A 21,240-nucleotide genomic window follows, 5' to 3' on the forward strand; every position below is an offset into this window, starting at 1 on the left:
AAAGTTGTCTTCAATATATATAAAAATTAGTTATATAGTAAATTATACTATATATATTTATATATATCTTATTAAAAATCCGGAATTATTAGTATAAGTATATAAAATATACAAATTTAGTTAAAATATTTTGAAATCTGTCAATAAAAATCACGTGTTAAGCTAATTTTGCTTACTAAAAAGGCCCATGGGCCCCGCCCACCGGCCCGTCGGGCGATGTCGCAGTCTATCTAAGCCTTATCCCTAATAACTAACTATAATATTATGTTAGTTTAAATGATCTAGTTAGAATTGATTACTAGTTATTTCTCTAAATCATGTTTAAAAACACGAAAATTTCATTTATTTATAATATTTTAAAATTATAGAGGTTCTCTAGAAAGGGGTGGTACTCCCGTATAAATCGTAAATATATATCTAACATTAAAATATCAACTTTCACATTTTCTATAATATCTTAACTTCTACCAATCGGATTTTATTTAAAATTAAAACATATACTTATATAGCTAATATAAACCTAGATTCTAAATTTAAACTTTATACGACTAGTAGGAGGTCGTAATACAGCGATTATAGAGGCTAGTACGATAGGCTTTTATAGGGGCCTATAAGGCCCCTATAAAAGCCTAGTGGGTTAGGTTGGGTTTCGAAGGCCGGGCCTATAGCCCACTGCAGGTTAGGTTATAGGCCCGAGGTTCGGGCCCATTTGTGGCTTTGCGGAAGTCTAGGGGAGGGTGGCCACTCGCTTACAGTGGCTACTCGCTTACCGAATACGTTAGTTAACTAGTCAACTAGATAGTTAGATAGTTCGGGAGTTCCATCTCCCCTTTCCAATACAACTCTCTCCCTCCTGACTTTCGAGCCATACATTATAGTCCCCAACAAATACCACATTTATCGATTGTGAACCGGCTAACTACAGGTGGCTTTTGCTTTGGCGAATAGCATGCATGCCCAGATTCGCCGCCACGGCATTATCATCGCCCCAACCCCTAGTGAGCGTCTAAGCCAGCTTCAGAAGAACGCTGCGATAACCTGGTTCCAGGCATTGTTTGAGAACGATGAGGAGGCTAAACAAGAAGACCGGATTGGATGAGGAGATGGGCGAATAGAATCATCTTGTCCATCGCCCCGGCGTAGCTGCCTGCCTTTCTTTCAAACCCATTAGGAATGGCATTCATATTCGTGCCAGGAGTATTAGCAAACATCTCCGTAGCGCATGAGTTGCATATCGTATCCTGTCCATTATATCATCTAGAACAAAAGTAGTACAGTATGTTATTGTGTCCATCACGCCAACCCATTTATCGCCGTCTTCATTTCTTGTCCTTTTATGCACATCATTTGTGCTTTACATTCAGAATTTCCAGATGGCTCAATTGAGGGAAATTCACCTAAACGAGTGATATCCAGTATTGACAGATGACTCCCCTCTAGGCCCGTATAGCAGCTCAGCTGGTGGCTTCTCGCTTCTTTTTGCAACCAACAAGACTAAAGCTAGTAGTAAACTCGAACGCCCCAGCTTCGAGCCTATTGCCCTCAAAAGCACCAGGTCCACAACTGGCTGTTCCAATTCCATGATGCGCGTAGTCAATATTTAGCTCTGTCTCATTATTCAGCTCCGAGAGCTCATAGGGGTGCTTCGCGCGGTCAAGCTCCATCGTCGCATATTTGCGAAGCGAGAAACTAAACGGTGCATCCATGGACGCCTTGATCTCTGGAGTAGGTGCAACTGCCCCAGCAGAGGCAGCATACGACGAATCTGCAGGCGAGGAGTGAACGCTCACCCAGCGTGTATCGATGCGATTACCATTCTCCTGCGGCCATTCATATGGCGTCTGGAGACCGCTCTCAAGAGAGGCCGTGTACGTTCCGAACCGTGCAGCTGCCTTCGTGTCACGGTAAGATTCACCGGGTCCTCTGCCAAACCATGTAGCAGCATCATATTGTCGGGGAAGCCGGAGAGTGAGACCAATTCTTGGGATGTATTTTGGGTGTGTTCCTGTGAAGTCACCCTTCACATGCAAGGACACTGACGCCTCCGTGATAGTGTAAGTGAGAACAGCCTCGAATGCCCATTCTAGCACGGTAGGTCCAACACGGACTTTGGTGGTGATGAGTACGCTCCCATCGTCGTTAACACGCCAGTTGGCGGATTCGACAAGCATGTGACTACTTTTCACACGGAAGCGCTCCCATTCAATATGAGGTCCCACGAATCCGACGTCGTTCTGTGTCAGGGCGCGGTATATTCCTAGCTGTGGTCCGCTGTTGAAGATTTTTCCTGTATCAGTTGACCATGATAGATCACCTCGAATCAGGTCGTAAGTGAAGTGGGAGCTGAAGCTGTTTGAGTTGATGTATAGCCGGCCTGGTCCCTCCTGAACAGACATTGTGGACTGTGGTGAGGATATTCTTGGAGAGATTGCGAGTTTTTGGTCATCCAATAAAGGGATCTGCGCCCACGCAATCTCGTGTCCCTGGGTTGCCCAGGATGTGGGCTCTCGCAGTCTGAAGTTGATGGTGAGCCAGCTTTGATCAGAGCCCAAATTCACGCCCTCGGGCAGATCGATCACCTTTGATTCTCCGGGTTTGATTTGGGGGATTTCCCATGGTACTGCCTCAGTGTTTCCTGTTTCCTTGACAACGTGCCATGAGATGGACAGGTGATCGAGGGTATTGAAGTCATAGTGATTTACCACTTCCAGGCTACCCCCCTTCAGTGTCACTGTGACTGGTTCAATCGCCTTTTTATATTCCGTTAGGCCTGGAGTTGGTGTGTGATCCGAGAATACCATTCCATCAAGGATAAAGTCTGCATCATTGGGCTCGTCGCCAAAGTCCCCGCCATATGCATAGTACGAAGTCTCACCGTCTCTCTTGAGAAGGCCATGGTTACACCACTCCCAGATGAAACCGCCTTGGAGGAGCTTTTCGGTGCGGTATGCCTCGATGTATTCTTTCAATCCACCTGGACCGTTACCCACTATGTACCAAACAGAGGTTAGTGGAGTTACATCGAGCACAAAATTCAAACTTACTGGCATGTCCGTATTCGCACTGAATCAGAGGTCTGTCTGGCTTCTCACTGACGTGCTTTTTCAGGTCGTCGATACTCCAGTACATGGTGGAGTACAAATCAGCGCTGATAGCCTCCCGGTCACCCTCATAGTGAACGAGACGAGTGGGGTCAGCCTCTTTAATCCACTTGTACATGCTCGCGTGGTTCTGGCCGTAGAACGCTTCGTTTCCAAGGGACCACATTATGATACAAGGGAAGTTCTTGAAGCGCTGAACAAGCTCAACCGCACGATCAAGATAAGCATCCTTCCATTCCAAATTGTCGGAGGTCCACTTGGTGGCCATCTTGTAGGACTTTTCTTGGATTTCATGCTCTGTCATCAGGTGCTGGTTCAGAATATTGGACCGCTCCACGGGATCGAAGCCGTGAGTCTCGAGATCTGCCTCAGCCATCACGTAAAGACCAAGTTCATCGCAAACTTCGTATAGTCTGGGATCATTGGGTTGATGACAGCATCGCAAAGCGTTTATGTTGTGTTTCTTCATCAGAATGAGGTCCGCACGCATATTTTCATACGGCACGGCGCGGCCGTGGAGGTGATGATGCTCGTGACGGTTCATGCCGTATAAAATGATTGGCTTGCCATTGACCAAGAAGTTTGCGCCTTCTTGCTCGATGCGTCGGAATCCAATGCGCTGGGGAATTGTACGGCCGTTGAAGGTGACAGTCAAGGTATAGAGAACAGGATCTTCGGCAGACCACAGCTTTAAGTCATCCCCGAACACACTGATAGTGCCGGACTCTTTAGAAGAGAATTTGAACTCCTTGAGTAGCGAGCTATCTGGTCGATATAACTTGGCCTGGACATCGGCATCTTGTCCTTGTATTTTGACGCTGGTGAGGAGCTGGCCTGTAGACAGATCTTCGCTAAGCGTTGGAACGGCGTCGAAGTCAACCACTGAGTCCAGCGGAAAGCCGAGCAAGCCAACATCTCGGAAGATACCGCTGAGAAGCCACTGATCTTGGCGCTCAATATATGAGCCATCGCAGAATTCGTACACGCGCACCGCGAGGGTATTCACAGAGCCGGCTGGTTTGAGTAGGGAAGTGATGTCAAACTCGCTAGGATTGCGTGAACCTTGCGAGTACCCAACTTCTTCTCCGTTAACCCAGAGATGGAATGCACTATCAACGCCTTCAAAGCGGATGCGGATCTGTTGTTCTTTCCACGTGGAAGGAGTTACAAACTGCCTCCAGTAAGATCCAGTCTCGTTGAGGAGCGGCACATTTGGAGGATTCACATGGAACGGATAGTTGACGTTGGTGTAAGTCGGATGAGAATAACCCTGGAGCTGCCACATTCCTGGGACTTGAACGTCGTCCCAGCTCAAGGGATTAGCGGTGGACCACTCAGGTGCTTCAAATGGAGAGGCATCGTGTCGGAATTTCCATGTACCATTGAGGGAAACATACTCGCTCTTATCGCGATTGAAGCTGAGGGCCCGTTCCTCTGAAGCGTAGCTGTAGTAGTGCGCCCGTGGTGGAAGGGTGTTCTTGTGAATCACTTTGAGGTTGTTCCAATCAGGTAGCGCCTTAGGAAAAGACATAATTGTAGAGTTTATCTCAAGAGAGTTCCAACTTTGACTGCTTGAGACGCAGCTGGGGGGTTGTAGATGGGTGAACAGATATGCCTGAGCGCGGGGCTAAGATAGTGCACGCCACTAAGGTAGTTTCGCAGCAAAGTTGGGTAATTTCAAGGATATTTTGCCGGCATTATGCGCCAAGATATGATCCTGTTGGCCTATTGGTAGGAATCTAACAGGCATCATGGACAAATACGGCCACCGGTTAAAATGCGACACTGGAGTTATGCCGAGTAAGACTCGGAGCGAACTCCGATTCATATGAGAGATTTGATTTACAAATACTCGATTGATGGTGGAATGATTGGATTGGAATGGAATGTTTCTAGGTCATTCGATTTTATGGCCTCTATCATTGCCGACGCAGTTCAATATTCTGATGTCCATTACTGCATGACGTAAGTGATGTGTTATATGTAGATAACTTTTTATAGAAACTATTCCAGCCTTGGGGGACTACCACCCAAATCAAGGTCATTGAGATTCCAACTAGCAAGATAGAACATGTCTATTCACACGCTCATCAACAGGTGTAGTCAAATTTGAACGAAACCCTAGGCACGCCAATGAAACCAGAAGGCACAACATAAGATATGTTATAGACCCGATTGTCTATAAGAGAGGAGCCATAGATGACCGGCTGCTTTTCTAACCCCTCAGCAGTGATAGTAGCCTCTAGACAAGGCAGATTTTCAAGGCCACTAACAACCTTTTTCTTAGTAAGTGTCCAGCTTGGTGGTAGTTGCGTGAGAACAAATGTGAATATATCTGTGCCATCCTGAGTAGTGTTTGGGTACGAGATCTCTAGACTATTCAGTCCCGCGACAGCATCAATAGTCGATGCCGTCGGGTAGAGACTGAAGAAAGTCATGTACGGGTGTGGCGTACGGTTCTTGTCACCAGCCCATTGAACAATGGCCGGGACGTACTGTTTACCGCGGTTGGTAGTCTCATTGACTTGTTGTGCACCGATCATGAGTGGAGCGCTCATCCACGATGTGACAACTCGAACCTCAGCATCGGCACCGAGGGCATCAGCTACCTTCTTGGTAATCATACGCTCTCCGTCCCAATGTTTCTGGCTCCGAAGCCACACTGCATCTTCTTTGGAGATGTGATCCGCAACCGCATCCATGATAAGGGCCAATGCTGCGCCCTGTGTGACATCAAACAATAAGTCTCCCTCGAGCTTGTTGGGCTGTGGCCCAACCCCGTAGCCGTACAGGCCCCACCAGAAGTAGTCGATGACAGCTGAGTTGCTCACTAGATCGCGTGTGTAGGCTCTATCGTACTATTTGTTCCAAACTTGTTAGAGGATAACCCCTCGAAGCTCAAGGGGGAGTTCTTACCGGTCCCACCATATTTGCCAGATACGGGTTGTAGTGAGCTGCGATATCAGCCCACATGTCTTTCAAAATGACCTTGGCGTTCTTGGTCATCGTGGCTTTTGGTGATCCATATTTCATAGCACCCGCAAGTGCCCAGGTATCCATTCCGTAGTAAGTCGGGGCATTGTATTCAGAAACCACGTTATCGCCGGTGGACTTGAATAAATCCAAAATGAGGTCACCCTGGGTGTTTGCATAGTCGATAAAAGCCTGAATGTCCTGGGTTAATGTCCCATCGACAAGACAGGCCTCATTCACTCATAGACATGTACCTGGTTGTTGCGGCGCTCGCCAATCCAAGATACGTACCACGCGCGCATGACGGCTGGGTTTGTATAGGCTGGCGTTAGGTTGTCACCCTCCGGGTATGTACCATTGCGCCGCATAGAACCAACAGCTGCGATTTCCAAGCTGTCCTCAATACGAGAGACCAGGCCTTTTCCTAGCAAATGAGCAAACTCTTCGACAATCTGCACAAACTGGGTTCCAATAAATTCTCTCCAATTTGGGTCATAGGTCGCCTGGAAATACTTATGTGAGCTTGACTATCACGTATATTGATATTTCCCCGCACGGAACTGAAGAACACTTACGTATATCTCTGGCGGGTACAGCTCTGAGTCTGGTGTTGGATATGGCTCGTCTGGTGAAAGCTTGAAGGTGCCATACCAAGCCGACTCATAGCTTTCGGTCATCTGGCACGTGAGACTGTCGATACAGTCAGTCCAAAACAAGTCGGAGTCGCAATGGACCTGAGCATCGAGGTCTCTTCACATATTTTCAATGGCAGCTTTGGCATTGGACACATCTCGTCCCTTATTCCTGTACAGCAGACCTGCAGCATACCATGCCGTGAAGCGGGTTGACCAGGGACCCTTGTCGGGATACGATATGTATTTGTACGAGTCATCCCAGTGCTTGTCGTTCACATACATAGACCAGTCGAAAAGATCTTGCGCATCTGTGGAGCAGGTGTTTTAGTAAACAGTGTTATACAGAGAGGAGGTCCACCTGTTACAGACTTTTTGACAGGCCTTTTGTGATCTGGGCAGCCGAGGCACCAGTTGCCAAAATCACGCTGGCGATTGCATATCCGGCGATGCCATTCAATCTCATGTTGGCTCAATGGAAGTAGGAATCGAGAAGGTTGCGGAGTAATGCATTTCCAATGCCCCAAACTAGAATTTCATGAATATGTCTTCATACTAGTCCGTTTTGAATGCGGAGGTCAAGATGTCCTCGGGTATGTTGTGAAGCTACCCCGTAGATGCTCTGGTTTATCGGAAATACTCCGCAGAATTGGAGCACTTGGCCGGTGACATGACCGGTGATATGCCCGAGGCATAGATGCACAATCAAAGTTGGAGAATATTACTATAGATTACCCCGTCCACCAATCGGTCCACGATAATCCTTCTTGTGCCGATCCAAGAACTATGTATACCCATATTACTTCATCAATTAGGACACATCATGGCTAAATATAATACGAAAATCACTCAATCCCATTATACATTGCATTTAATAACAAAAGAAATCTTCCACAGGTGAGAAAATTACCCCGCGATCCTGCAAGCCCATATTTCTCCGTGTCTATAATTTCTCCGACACTATCTCTTCATTTGCCATAGCCTGCACCTTGGCTCTCTCGACAATTTTCTGCTCGGCTGCAGATACCGCGACTCCAACCAATTTGTTCCCGTACTCTTCTCCATCCAAGATAACGGCAGTTTCTTCCAGACTAAGACTGCCGGTCTCCACAAACAAAAAGTAGACCACCACAAGCTCGAAAGCCAGCCACACGTCGTAGGTAATATAGAACTTCCATGTGCTGTTTGTTACACCGATCGGATTTACGTACTGGTTAAAGATACCAGCAAGTGCGACGAAGAGGTTATACAGAACGAGACCTCGGGCGCGCAAGTCGAACGGTAATATCTCGATGCAGTAGGTAACTTGCAGAGGCGTCCAGCCGACGGAGTAAAAGAAATTGTACAGAAAGATCATGGCCAAGACACCCTTTGCGTAGCCGCCGCCCCCTGTTCCGTCTGCTGATCGCTTCTCATACGTAGCCTCGAGGGCGGTCCAAACAATATAGACCGCCAGGATACCTGCGGTAGAGATAAGGAAGAGAGTGCGTCGACCAAATCGATTCATCACAGCGGAAAATACCAAGCTCCAAATCATTGACCACAGTGTGAGAAGTGCGTTGATGAGAGTCTGCGTGCTCTCTGCTGTATATCCAATCGAGTTGAGAATTAATGTGAGGTAGTATGAGATGAGACCATTACCGCTCCACTGGGAGAAGAATCCCACAGACAGAATAATAAAAAACCGTCTGATATTACCTTTGCTTTGGAAGAACGTCAAGTACGAGGTAGTGCGTCTTGCCTCGTTCTCAAGTTGAAGCGCAGTGCGAATCTCCTCCATCTCCAGTGTGACTAAAGGATCTGAATCATCGCCGTTGGCATGATACTTGCAAATGAGTTTTCTTGCCTCATCATCGCGCTCTTTACTGATAAGCCATCGGGGCGACTCCTCGATCAAGAAGCAGAGTCCAATCTGAAGCACGCTGGAGAGGCCTTGAAGGAGCGAAGGAAGCCGCCATGCCCAGGTGCTTCCGATGCGAAACGAGCCGTAGGTGATCCATGCAGCAACCAAAGCACCCAGGTTCCACAAGCTGTTGTATATGGCTACCTGTGGTCCCTGTTGTCTTGGGAAGGCCAACTCCAGGAGGAGGAGCGGCGCGGCAGTGATGTTTAGGACGAGCCCCATGCCAATGATTCCGCGGGCTGCAATGAACATACCGACGTTCTGTGCTGCAGCCTGTAAGGCAACTCCGACTAAAAGAACGAAGGCGCCAGCGAATAGGACCGGGCGACGGCCAAATCTGTCGCAACTGATGGCGCAAATAGGCATTGTGACGAGCTGACCCACGTTTTGGATTGCATTTAGACTGTGAAGGATTATGTTAGTTTTGATATCCTTGCGCAACAGCCGGGAATAGCCGGCTAGATTGTCCAAGCACACCAGGCTCGATTGTCACGTACAGACCCAGCTCAGAAGGTCCGGGGTTGTTAAAAGAGGTTTTCCAGGTGGTGAGTGACTGCAGCCCATTCATCATCGATCCATCATAACCTGTTGCGTAGCTCGATATTTGTAAAAGCACAAGCATTAAGTTGAGCTTGATGATTCCAGAATTGGAGAGCCAAGATAATCCAGTGCCCCTGCTCCCCAAGGCACTGATCGTAAACGGCGACTCTGCTTTTGGCTCCGACATGACCATTTTGCAACGCAATTGTGGAGAAACGCGTAAATAATGAAAGGTTGCCCGGGAACTTTATGTTCTGAGCTCCACGCGCTGGTCAAAAGTACCAAGTCAAAGCTTATCACGCCTCGTGAGGGGATAACCCCGATATTCCCGGGGGATTGCCGGATTTGAGCAAAATAACCCAATCGCTTGAAAGGTGCACGATAGGTAGATTCAATATCCCGAGGTCGCATCAAATGCTTAGTGGGTGGAGTTCTCCATTCAACTTCTTGGAGGTCAAATTGCCAAGGCACTAGACATGTGCCAAATAATCAATTATCACCCCTGTTCTGTGTTTTCTGACATGTCAGCTCAATTGGAGTCAACAATCTCTGGTCCGGATAGTTGAAGTAACTGAGCACGAGGAAAAACAGCCTTGACGCCTAACCCACCTCTCCAGGGTAAGGTATCTCATGTGACTTCCTGGTAAGGACTTCTCCATTTTTTATTTTTGCTGAGGCTTGTGTGTGGCTGGACTTTCCTTCTCTCCCTACAGACTTTTTGGTATCGTTTTAGCCTTTCATACTGACATATTTTACGTCCTTTTTATTCTAGAGTCAATCCCACAGATACAAAGAACTAAAATTTTCAGCCTGGTATACTAAATAGCCACCGCTGTTGAAACCCGCACTGTCGCGCTATCTTGATGTTCCCATCTTGCTATTGCTTCTCGTGAATCTCAGACTTGACAGTCTCATGCTCAGCATCACCATTAAAAATCTGGAAAGTAAGTGAACCAGCATTATCCGAAAACAGCATTCTTCCACTCTCATCGCTGCGCCGAATCAGATCTTGACCACGTGTGAACATATCCTCTTCGTACGCAGCCAGTGCAGCCTCCAGCTTTACCTCCTCCACATTAGTCAGCGTAGTGTTTCTGCCGCAGTGAGCGACAAGACATTCCGCCAGCATAACTGCATCGTACATGCTGCAATTAACACCCTCCCCAACAAATGGAGTCGAAGCATGAGCAGCATCCCCCAACAAGGTAACGCCAGGAGCCACAGAGCGATCCCAGCCGACTGTTTCTGGGTCGATGAAATACAAGGGCCAGGGACGGAAGGGACCTTCGGCATTTTCGACAAATCCCTTCACGCGCGGCGTCCAATGCGCGAAGAACTCATTGGAGGACAGAAGACGGGAACGGGTTTCCTCGGTAGTTTTGCTAGGATCAGCGTCAATGGAGCTCTTGCGTTGATAAAAGTCTTCAGGTGCGACAAGCCCAAAATAAACGCGATAATGACCATCGGATAGCTGCTGCACCGCTATCGTCTTATTGTCGCCTAATACAAGCATGTTTCCAGGTCCGACCAGCTCATGGGCGACAGCGTAGCTCGGATTGTTGTGCGAGATTTTGCCCTCGATGTAGAGCTTACCAGAGTACTCTGGCTTTGCGGGTGTGAGCTTGAAAAATGAAGTTAGGAATTGAAATAATGTAGATTCTCTGAACCCTACTCACCAGAGGACGAACTTTGCTCCATACGCCATCGGCGCCTACCACAAGTCGGAACCCTGTTGCAGAGGAACCATCTGTAAAATGAATGATGTATCCATTATCATCAACAGTCTCCTTCTTAGGTTCTCCTTTCTCGACACATTTAACACCATGTCCCCATCGAATCTTGTGTTGAGGAATCGACTCGAGCAAAAGGCGGCGAAGTTGCAAGCGATCAATTTCAGGACGGTTCCCCACATCACTGAAGTTGGCAATTGTTTCCCCAGTCAAGTCGAGCAGATGGAAACACGCAGCGTCCCAGCGTGCGAGTTCGTTGCTGAACTTGTCGAACAAGCCGGCGCGCTTGAGGGCTTCTTGACCTGAGTCTCCGTGCAGGTCCAGAGTTCCACCTTGTTCGTTCGGACCTGGTGTGGAGGACTGATCTCGCTCAAATACGACGTAGTCTGTGATGCCGTTGACTTCCAATAGTCGAGCAAGGACTAGACCACTTGGCCCACCGCCAATAATTGCGATTGATGGAGGTGTTTCCTTTGCTTTTTTCGTGGTATAGTTGCGGCATAAATATGGGGTGCGATGGAATGGTTGGATCGGACGAGTCACTAAAGGCATTGATGCACTGCGAGACAGAGGTCGTGTTATAATCGACGGCGCCTTTGTCGCGGCCCTTGACATGTTCAAGCGTATACTTGGACGGATACTCGAAAACATCTCCCGTCGGCGAATCAATGATTGGATAAAGCCGGGCATTCTCAGTATTATAGACAGTCTTTTCACTAACAAATTTCTGAGGTCTTGAGTGCATATCACAGCATCGGGTCGCGCACCGGACTAAATTCCGAAACAAATCATTCTGATTGGTCTATAACGGGAGCTCCGAGCTCAGCCAATCAACGGCTCAGCTTCCGGACGACCTTCCGGATCCCTCTCTTTCTATCTTGACAATTGTAAAGTCAGATTGAAATAATAATCGGAGTCATTCTGTGATGTTCCATTATGGAAGTTAAGTTTGCTCGATTTGCAGTATGCACCGCCATATCACCAACAGCTTGATCGCAACTGACTTGCACAGTGTACCTTTTGCCGACAGAAGAAACTCAAGTATTACACACCCAGGAATCAAATTTCTTTTGAGCAGCATTGCTAAATTTTGAAGGTGCTCGCGGGACCTCCCAAAATGCAGTAACTGCAAGCCGTGGCCCAGTGGCTGTGAATACTCACGAGACAAATCGACCTCCGCCCAGCCAAATCCAACTCCCAATCACATGTGAGATTTGATAGTATCAACAAAGAAAGCTGTATACAAAGCTAAAACTGACGGCCCCAGACCGAAAGACTTGGTAGTGGAAAATGACATCCAACGTAGATTGAAGCAACTTGAGCACACAGTCCAGCAGTTGACAGACTCTGTCAATCGAGTCCTGCAGACTATCGCTCCTTCACTACCTCGGACAAATACTGGAACACCCAGTGGGCCCTATTGTGCCGTCGTTACAGAAAATGGTGGTCCTGAATCAAGGCTCTACGGCGGCCCCTCGCTTTCTTTCTCCTTCCTAAAGGAGGCATCCGCCAACATTGATGCAGTCCACCAATCACCGGGCAATGCTACTACCCAGAGTGCACACTCGGAACTTCAATATCTCTCCGGTCGATTGACCACCACGGACGTTGAGCAACAGATTTCAGGGGATTCGACCACATTCTATATACCTTCGAAGGCAACCGGCTACCGCCTGATCAGCAGTAAGTTCTCGTTTCTTCGAGGACGCGGATAAGCACTGACCTCTGAACTCCAAATTAGGATTCTTGGAGTATGGTGAGCTTGGCGAACCTTTCTTCTCCTTTCCGCCGGACGACGTCATAATACAAGTGGTATTTGAACCCCACAAAGTCCACGAAAGGGGATGGATCGCCTACTTCAATTACATGATGCTTTCCATCGTCTCGAATGAGAACGGAGAAAACGGCGAAACGAAGAATTTTCGGCGTAACGTGCAACTCGCGCTGAATGATAGCAGTATCTTTCTCGAACCACGCTACGCCAATGTGCAAGCTTTATGTTTCCTAGCAATGCATGGCGAGGATTACGCTGCGCCGAATCTATCTTGGATGCTGTTAGGACATGCGTGCAGACAGGCCGAAGCTCTAGATTTACATTCACCGGCTCACCAGGATGTGGACTCAAGACAGCAACGGCTTTGTCTGTTTTGGATGCTTTTCTTAATAGATAAATCATGCTCCCTCTCGTTTGGAAGACCGGCTTTCCTTCCCACGGCATTGTATAGAGATGTTCCGTTGCCAGAACAGTCCTTCTTGCTCAAGTTCGTACCCCACGAGCGTGCTGGATTTGGGGATGGGCAGGGATCTGCCTGTGGCTCGCGTTTCGGTGCTGCAATTATCACACGTTCAATTTATTGGGCAAAACTCGGAGGGTCGGTTGCGGATCTTCTCGCGATGGATGGCTCGGTACATCGAAGGCAAGAGATTCGATCAAGCCTCGAGAATTGGTACTTGGAAACCGATCAGGTATGCTACACATCTGTTGATATGAGAAAGCCCGGTTTTTTTAATATTGGAGAACAGTCTCTCACAACCATCTTGCATGTCGAAAGTGCCTCGGCAAGTGCCAGCCAAATCCGAGAAATGACTTTGGGAATCAGCACTATGAAGTTTCAGTATTTGCATTCCCTCATTCTTCTGCTCAAGGGGGATGATTCTTCGTCGGTTCTACGCCTTTCATCTGCCCGCGAAGCTATCTCTACCCTAAGCTTAATGGTGTCAAATTGGAGCTCTGTATACAACGGGGTAGTATGGTATACACACATTTTAACTCCCCCTTTTTGAAATCTTGTCACTGATATAACTCGATAAGGCAACTTCTATATTGTCCGTTTACCCCTTTCTTCGTGATATTCGGAAACATCATCCACAACAATGGCGCCCAAGCATCTACGATCGAGCAAGATCTGAACCTTTTATCTGCGACGGTAGACTATTTCGCGGAAATGAGATCACAGATGCGCTTGCTGGCCACTGTATGCTCCAGGTTGCAGCATACTGCGTCTGTTTTTCTCCAACTAGCTCAGGTTCATGTTTCGCGTTGTGCCTTGGCCGAGACTATTGAAACCCCTGACAAGTCATTTCAACCACCGTCTGTACAGCCCATGGACAATCATATCCAGCATTCTGAAGATTTAATGGATCTTGATTTTGGAGAATTAAACGTCACCAACTATCTCGAATGGTTACCTGCAGATATGGGCTCCCCATTGTCTATATTTGATGGCAATCGACCGGGGGTGTCTTCTTCTCGTCTTGGTGAGAAGAAATCCATTCCAGGGAACATGTTTGATTGGTTCTCGTGGGACACCTATTATTCAGGGACTGAGACATGGATAGGACATGAGGTTTCTTAACATTTTTCCAAAAACATATGACAATATATATCACCACACAGTCTGATACATAATAAGGATATAAACATCCCCAACCCATATTTAAACCATGCCAGTTGCACTAAATTCTGAATAATAAAAGGATTAGCGGCCGAATCAACTTGGAAACAAGCGAGATCTTGTTATGAGTAAGAGAGATGAGATGAGAAGAGTTGATATTGATCTTTATGACCACTATTGCTTCAGTTTGCTCTTTATGCACTATCAGCCTCGAACTATCAATCAACTGGGCTTGTGGTTTAGTGGTATAATACTCCCTTAGCATGGGAGTGGTCCAGGGTTCGATTCCCTGCAAGTCCAGATCTTTTTTGTTTTTGCCATCATTTTGGATGAGGCCGGCTGCCAAGACCGGAACGCCTTGCCAAAAGGCTTGGAAAATCTAAGGCGACATATGGTCGGAGCAAACACTTCCCCCAGGTAGCAGTTTTCCTTGTATAATTAAGCCTAATTCGTACAAGGCAACTCTTGGGACCATTGAAGCTCTACCTTGCCATGGGGAACTAAATATTGATTTCCGCCCCCTAAATTCAGCGCCACGCCAATATTCCCCGTCCTTTCTTTCCTCTTTAGAATATTTCATCGTCGTTTTAATTTGCCCAACATGCGTTATATCTGGGGATGGGCCTCGCGGATTTATCTGTTGATTTTGGCATCAACTGTGCTGGCAGAAGATGATTCGGACTATAATCCATCGTCAAACTTCCGACCTAACAATGTGACAGGGCTGAATCAGCTTTATACTTGGGTTGGATCGTACGTTTCACCCATGAAAATACACGAGCTAAATGGTTCACTATGTATAATTACTAGAACGGGACCATAGAGGTCTAACTGAACCCAACAATCGGCTATTCATCAAATAATTCAGTATGTCCGAACCAGAAGAACCGCACCACAATCCAGAAATGGAATTCCCTCTTGGCAATTACAGGACGAGCCACATACAACCCGGGCCTCAACGCAGTCAATTTATGGTTGATCATGCTTCCGCCGAATCATAACCTGTCCGAAGTGCCATATGGAGAGCAAATGTTTGGAAACAGGGATGTCATCATGTTCCCCGTAATATCTTCACAGTGAGTCACCCACCAGCTAATCTATCTCCTGTTCTCGCAATTACAATCCTGATTCAACCAGACCCACTTGGAAGCCCCGAGAGAACAAAATAGTGCTCGATAATTTCAACATTACTACGGCGAAGCATCGCGACTCCTCTTTTACTGTTTCGGGGATAATGCATAACAACGAGCTCGTTGATGATGAAAGCTCATCCCGGCCTTTCAATATCGATATGCCTGCGTGCAACACCTCCCGCGAGCACGGCAATTGGAGTATGCGGGTTCCCCAAACAGTGGGATGGGACAACAAAGACTGGGACGAGTTCGTTCTACCAAATGTGACGGTCGATTTTAATGCCCACACGGCAAATCTGGTTATGGATGGGGATTTCACCGCGTCTCCATACGTGCGATCAAACGCCTCTAACTTTAGAGGGGGTGACAGGATTTCTAGCATTACTATCCAGGGTCCCATTCAAATTCGCTTCAAGGGTTTTTCGGACGCGTATCATTCGGATATCCTCAACGTCAATTCGACCGGCCTGAAAGGGCTACGGACTGTCGGATTTGGAAATAATTCGTTAAATATCGGGGATTCATCGAATGGGAGGTCTCATTTCCGATCTGCTTTCTCTTGGATTTCCTCTCCTTGTTGCCACCATCATCTATATGTAGATGGTATTCCAAGAAATATTGTACACCATGATCATCAGCAAAGCTTCCTCTTAATTTTCCTCCACGTGAGACTCATGAAATTTTCCGTGAATATCGCGATTTCTCAGTTCCGGGCACTCTTTCTAATCGCGAGACTCTTTCTAATCGCGAGATACAGATGAGAGTGACAAAAAAAAACAAAAACAAAAAACATACAACAGTGAGGATTCGCTGGTGGTCACCCACCCAACTACTAACTCACCGGCGTGTGGCTTAAGTACGGCTGAGCGGACGGGAAGCCCTGTTTTCCACACCCTATGGTCGTATGTGTCTTAATTAGGTACGGAATAGTATCATATAATGATATCAAATATGAGTTGCAAGGTGAATACATTCAATATCGAGATCGCACTATCGCATGCCGTAAGCAATGCCACTTGCAACTCAAACAAGAAGGGATGCAGAGGCTGGTGTAAGCACCAACCTTGGAATTGGTATCTAATTTGATAAGAGATACATGATTACATATCCCCCTTCTGCTTGTTTTAGGATTAGGATGTGGTCACCCCTGTTTGTAAGGACTACCTGTAGCTACCTACACAAAGCTAGATACTATTCCACTAGAAGTTGCACAGCCGGCGTTTTTTTATAGATATAAAGAGAGAATTAGCGAGAGATATTTAAAAATATTAACCAGTCTAGGAGTATGCTGATCTCATTTATGCTTAGGTATCAAGTTAGTCTCTATTACAATCTTTACAAATATTTGAGGAACCGTATAAAAAGCTCGGTTGAATTTAGGAACACCTATAGTTATATAGAGCATTCGCACTTTACGGTAAGGAATAATGCGTGGAGTAGAGCAACTTCCTCGTATAGCTAAGGGTTATTCACGACAAGTCTGCCCGGGTATCCTATCTTTTATAGCTGATACCTTGAAATCTAGTACATAAAGCGATCTCTTAGATAATACACCGGTATAAAGTCTAGTAATAGATCCTCTAGAAGTCGAAGTGACAAGCGGTATCACGGAGAAAAGCACTCGATTGCTAAATAAACTCATACACATGCTATACTTTCTTATATGGGCAAGTTAGCCGTCGTTGGGTTCGATAGAGATGGTGGGTGGGGCGGTATCGGGCACCTTGCAAAGATTTGTAACAATGGGTGGTAGACATGGACCTAAACCCCTTTTTAGGGTAGTAGTGGCAAACTCTGAACTTTAAGATATCAACTGCCCGGGTGGTCTAGTGGTATGATTCGCGCTTAGGGTTCACCCAAAGCATTATTGCGCGAGGTCCCCGGTTCAATCCCGGGCTCGGGCCCAATCCTTTTTTTTTTCCATTTTATCTATACCTTAGTTTTTTATTCAGTGTACATACTAGGCACGCAAGACGGCTGACAACCACATAGGGCTATGTAGTACTAGAAACTCATTGTGGTTATGAATAACTCACCAACTCCTCTACTAGTAGCATATACCGGGCTTAAAATTGGAGGAGTGTAACATATCAGATTCCAGATCGAATTGTAACTTGATGTCAGTTATCGCACTCTACAATTTAGCTAGGAAATGGAATAAGGATAAAAGCTCATGCTTGTAAAGTGATACTATAGAAGTTTTACCAGAAATCAGTTGAAAGTATAGACTTTTTATACCTAGAGAGAAGCCTATTTTCATGGGCTTCTACCCCTGTAGATACTAGAAATATCCCAATGGGATCGGGAAGAACTAGAGAGAAAACTACGTTCTTGGATTCTGTCGACTGAAGGAGTTGAATATAGCCTGAATTGCAATTCCATCCTCGATACATCTTGATGCATAGGAAATGATGGTGATGTTGTCTAATTGCATGGATGGCGCTAATCTCGATTCTGTAGGACCTAAGATGCTTGGTATGCAATAATGCCTAATCAGGTTAGCGTTGGAATCATCCTACTCCGCACACACATATGTCAAATAAATAGATTAAAAAAAAAGCGCAAAATGCTATGGAGAACTAAAAAAAGAATGGGCCCGAGCCCGGGATTGAACCGGGGACCTCGCGCAATAATGCTTTGGGTGAACCCTAAGCGCGAATCATACCACTAGACCACCCGGGCAGTTGATATCTTAAAGCTCAGAGTTTGCCTATATAGGAGAATGAAGATAGATGTCCACTTTTGGAATTAATTAGTCATTGACCGCTTTCTACACCGCCCTATACAATGTACGGTAAATGATTCATCCCAAAATGAAGCTTTTGATCTCCATACAAATTGAGAGATCTCGACTTTCTTGGACGGCTTGCAAGTGTCAAAATTGAAGCTTTTCATCTCTATACAAATGGTAGTATCTCCATGTTTTTGGACTTGTAAACCACCTAGAATATAGAGATTAAAAGCTTCAATTTTGACACAAAGCTTCATTTTTAAGAGTTATAAACGCCAGCAAAATCAGGCTACTTTGATTATTAAGGGAAGTGTTATGGTAATTCAGGTAACTATTTTAATTATTCTAGTTAACTAGTTAGTTAGTTAGTTAACTAGTTATTCTCACCCCCTGCCTTGACTTTCAGACACCTATAGACCGCTTTCTCTAGTTAGTCAATTATAGTAACTAACACTAATGGTACCTCCACTTACTAACTAGTTATATAAACCACTAACAAAAATAAGTACCTCTTTGTGTTCTATATAAAAGTAAAGCTTCATAAAAATTAAGTTTGATTATTATTAATCTCTTCTGACCAACCTTGAATCTTGCAAAAATAAGTACCTTCTTCTAGTAATAAACATGCCTTTTTTACTAAATAATCCAAAATTCTAATTGTTGTACACAACATACAGATTTAGCTGGCAGAAAATAATACTGCAGGAAGTCGGGTGATTTTTGGCCTGAAATCAGGCAGGAGGGGGGGGAGAATAGCCAAAGGGGGGGTGGAATTTATCAATACCCTAAAAATACACCTTTCTTATTAGAAAAGAATGCTCATCTTAACTGATTTAATGCTTTCTGATCCTACATAATTATTGCTTCTCTATTGAACTACTTTAACACCCCTAGCACCACTAAAATCACCGGTATCCTTAGCATCCACGGCACTCTATCCTCGACCTCAACCTCGACCTCTCCCTATAGCATAAGTAGCAATTAAGTCGGGATCGGATCTTAAGTCGTCTAATAAAAAGTAGGCCATATTGAGAGGTTTGTTAATAGAATTTATAGAGAAATTGATGAATGTCAAGGATAACTATGTGCGCTACTATATATTGGTCCTGGGCATGTCAGACTCTCGCTCCGACATGATGGTTGGTCTTTTGGCCGAGCCGAAGGGTGTGCGCCCAGGCATTACCTTTACAATGAAGAAAAGAGTCAAAAGGATGTACGATAATTAGATTATCAATTTGTTTAGATATTTGCAGAATGTTCCGTAATGTGACAGAATGACTTAATTTTAGGGATTTACAAAGTACAGGTGTCTTGTAGCCTACATAGGGGCTGGCATCAAGCGGTAGGCGGTAATAGCAAGCCGCTAAAAAAATCAGACAGGGATCTATCTATACCAACTTTTTTTAATTGGATAAAAACTAAGGTATAAATTGTATAAAAAAAGATTGGGCCCGAGCCCGGGATTGAACCGGGGACCTCGCGCAATAATGCTTTGGGTGAACCCTAAGCGCGAATCATACCACTAGACCACCCGGGCGATTGATGTGGTTAGCTTCAAAGTTGGCATATATAATCGAACCCTACGAAGGGGCATAGCGGCCAGTGATAAATAGACTGTATTGTCATTGGTGCCTGATTTTGGACTGGCAGAAAATTAAAATACCTGAATTACTATTACAGTTTTATTAGTAAGCTAGGTATCTCAATTCCCCCTACCTCAGGCTAAAATATCACTCCAAAAACGAAGCTTTTCCTGCCGTACAAATCCATACATCACCCCTTTAAGTGGTTGACTTTTGATTCCTCTCTATTCTCTTCCTCTCACTCCATCCACGCCTTACCTATTATCCTAATATCTTTATACGTAATGCCTTGGATAAGGAGATCGAGGATCTCGCCTTTGTAAGTAAGGATCAATATCAATATAAGCAGGCATAGCGATAAAAGTACGGAGTAGTGAAAATACAATAGGTAGAGAGGTTGGTGTATAGTACGTGGTATTAGGCGGTGTAAAAGGCGGTCTATAATCTAGGCAATAATTCCAAATTTGGACGAAAATTGACAAAATACAGTCTATTTATCACTGGCCGCTATGCCCCTTCGTAGAATACAGTCGGCATCAATCTATTGCCAGAACTCTTTTTCATACTTTTGAATTTTAGTTTACATAGTTGAAAATACACAAGAAAACAATGCTCATCGGGCATTAACCGATCAATTCGTAGTTGATTTCTTTTAATTAGATAAAAACTAAGATACAAAATGGAAAAAAAGATGGGCCCGAGCCCGGGATTGAACCGGGGACCTCGCGCAATAATGCTTTGGGTGAACCCTAAGCGCGAATCATACCACTAGACCACCCGGGCGATTGATGTATTGAGATTCAACAATTAGAATCATGATTGCTATCTTCATTAAATAAATCAACTAAATCTACACTAATACCGGTCAAGGTATACAGCACACGACAGCTGGCTTGGCTAGGGGGTTTTATCTTGCAACCCGCGTTCTATTTTGGTCGCAATCTTCCATTCAGGGCTAAATGGATAGCTAGTCATTTCAGTCGACGTCGATATTCTTCATTAGCGCTTACGGGCGAAAGTTGTGGTTTTGGTACGTGTCCGTAGTCTTGCTCGCCAATGGGAAATCTTTCGACGACCAGGCGGGAAGTGGATTTGGGGGACAACTTTTTCAAAAGGGAGACATGGGTAGACAGGAAAGTCACTCATAGGCAATATGCAGTGGCCTGCATATAGCATTACCGCACCTCAGGGGGTAGAATGAACTTCAATGAAGTATATCTCGCTGCCGATTTTTCGCCCATCATACTACTACTGAGTACGGTAGGGGTCGGTGATGCTGGTTTTGCATACTACAAAGCAACATAGTTCTATTTGATATAAATGTGGACAAACATCCCTGTAAATTCGATCGTTCTCGATGTTGATTTTAAAAATGATAATTACACATCGGACCTTTGCACCCTTATTTCTTTCCACTTTAATTTCCTCGAAATGGAGTCGCTCGATGGATATAAGGAATTCGGTATCAATATATATGGCAACTACGACGAGATGCCAGCCTATCCGGGGCTCTAGGCTG

At 45.6% G+C, this 21,240-nt stretch overlaps 6 protein-coding genes across 6 annotated transcripts; 2 read left to right on the forward strand and 4 right to left on the reverse strand.

The window, feature by feature from the left end:
* Positions 1-1,454: 1,454 nt before the first annotated feature.
* On the reverse strand, positions 1,455-4,632 carry N7517_001159 (uncharacterized protein; the record flags this gene model as incomplete). Its single annotated transcript, XM_056718889.1, has 2 exons — positions 1,455-2,989; positions 3,045-4,632. The coding sequence occupies 2 exons, from the start codon at positions 4,630-4,632 to the stop codon at positions 1,455-1,457; spliced, it is 3,123 nt and encodes a 1,040-aa protein (XP_056583024.1).
* Positions 4,633-5,191: 559 nt separating this feature from the next.
* N7517_001160 (uncharacterized protein) lies at positions 5,192-7,172 on the reverse strand (the record flags this gene model as incomplete). The annotated part of the gene is made up of 6 exons (XM_056718890.1): positions 5,192-5,959; positions 6,018-6,275; positions 6,329-6,577; positions 6,650-6,764; positions 6,831-7,017; positions 7,079-7,172. 6 exons carry the CDS (start codon positions 7,170-7,172, stop codon positions 5,192-5,194), a joined length of 1,671 nt encoding a protein of 556 aa, XP_056583025.1.
* A 477-nt stretch (positions 7,173-7,649) lies between these two features.
* Positions 7,650-9,342, reverse strand: N7517_001161 (uncharacterized protein; the record flags this gene model as incomplete). Its single annotated transcript, XM_056718891.1, has 2 exons — positions 7,650-9,012; positions 9,107-9,342. 2 exons carry the CDS (start codon positions 9,340-9,342, stop codon positions 7,650-7,652), a joined length of 1,599 nt encoding a protein of 532 aa, XP_056583026.1.
* A 684-nt stretch (positions 9,343-10,026) lies between these two features.
* N7517_001162 (FAD-dependent oxidoreductase) lies at positions 10,027-11,431 on the reverse strand (the record flags this gene model as incomplete). Its single annotated transcript, XM_056718892.1, has 2 exons — positions 10,027-10,770; positions 10,826-11,431. 2 exons carry the CDS (start codon positions 11,429-11,431, stop codon positions 10,027-10,029), a joined length of 1,350 nt encoding a protein of 449 aa, XP_056583027.1.
* A 716-nt stretch (positions 11,432-12,147) lies between these two features.
* Positions 12,148-14,235, forward strand: N7517_001163 (fungal specific transcription factor domain-containing protein; the record flags this gene model as incomplete). Its single annotated transcript, XM_056718893.1, has 4 exons — positions 12,148-12,562; positions 12,621-13,345; positions 13,403-13,632; positions 13,692-14,235. Coding segments are annotated over 4 exons (1,914 nt in total), but the record flags the coding sequence as incomplete, so codon positions are not given.
* A 640-nt stretch (positions 14,236-14,875) lies between these two features.
* Positions 14,876-15,774, forward strand: N7517_001164 (uncharacterized protein; the record flags this gene model as incomplete). Its single annotated transcript, XM_056718894.1, has 4 exons — positions 14,876-15,019; positions 15,157-15,350; positions 15,412-15,739; positions 15,766-15,774. 4 exons carry the CDS (start codon positions 14,876-14,878, stop codon positions 15,772-15,774), a joined length of 675 nt encoding a protein of 224 aa, XP_056583029.1.
* Positions 15,775-21,240: the final 5,466 nt, after the last annotated feature.

Source organism: Penicillium concentricum (assembly GCF_028827145.1).
Source record: "Penicillium concentricum strain IBT 3081 chromosome Unknown utg000001l_segment0_segment0, whole genome shotgun sequence".
Classification (NCBI taxonomy): Eukaryota; Fungi; Ascomycota; class Eurotiomycetes; order Eurotiales; family Aspergillaceae; genus Penicillium; species Penicillium concentricum.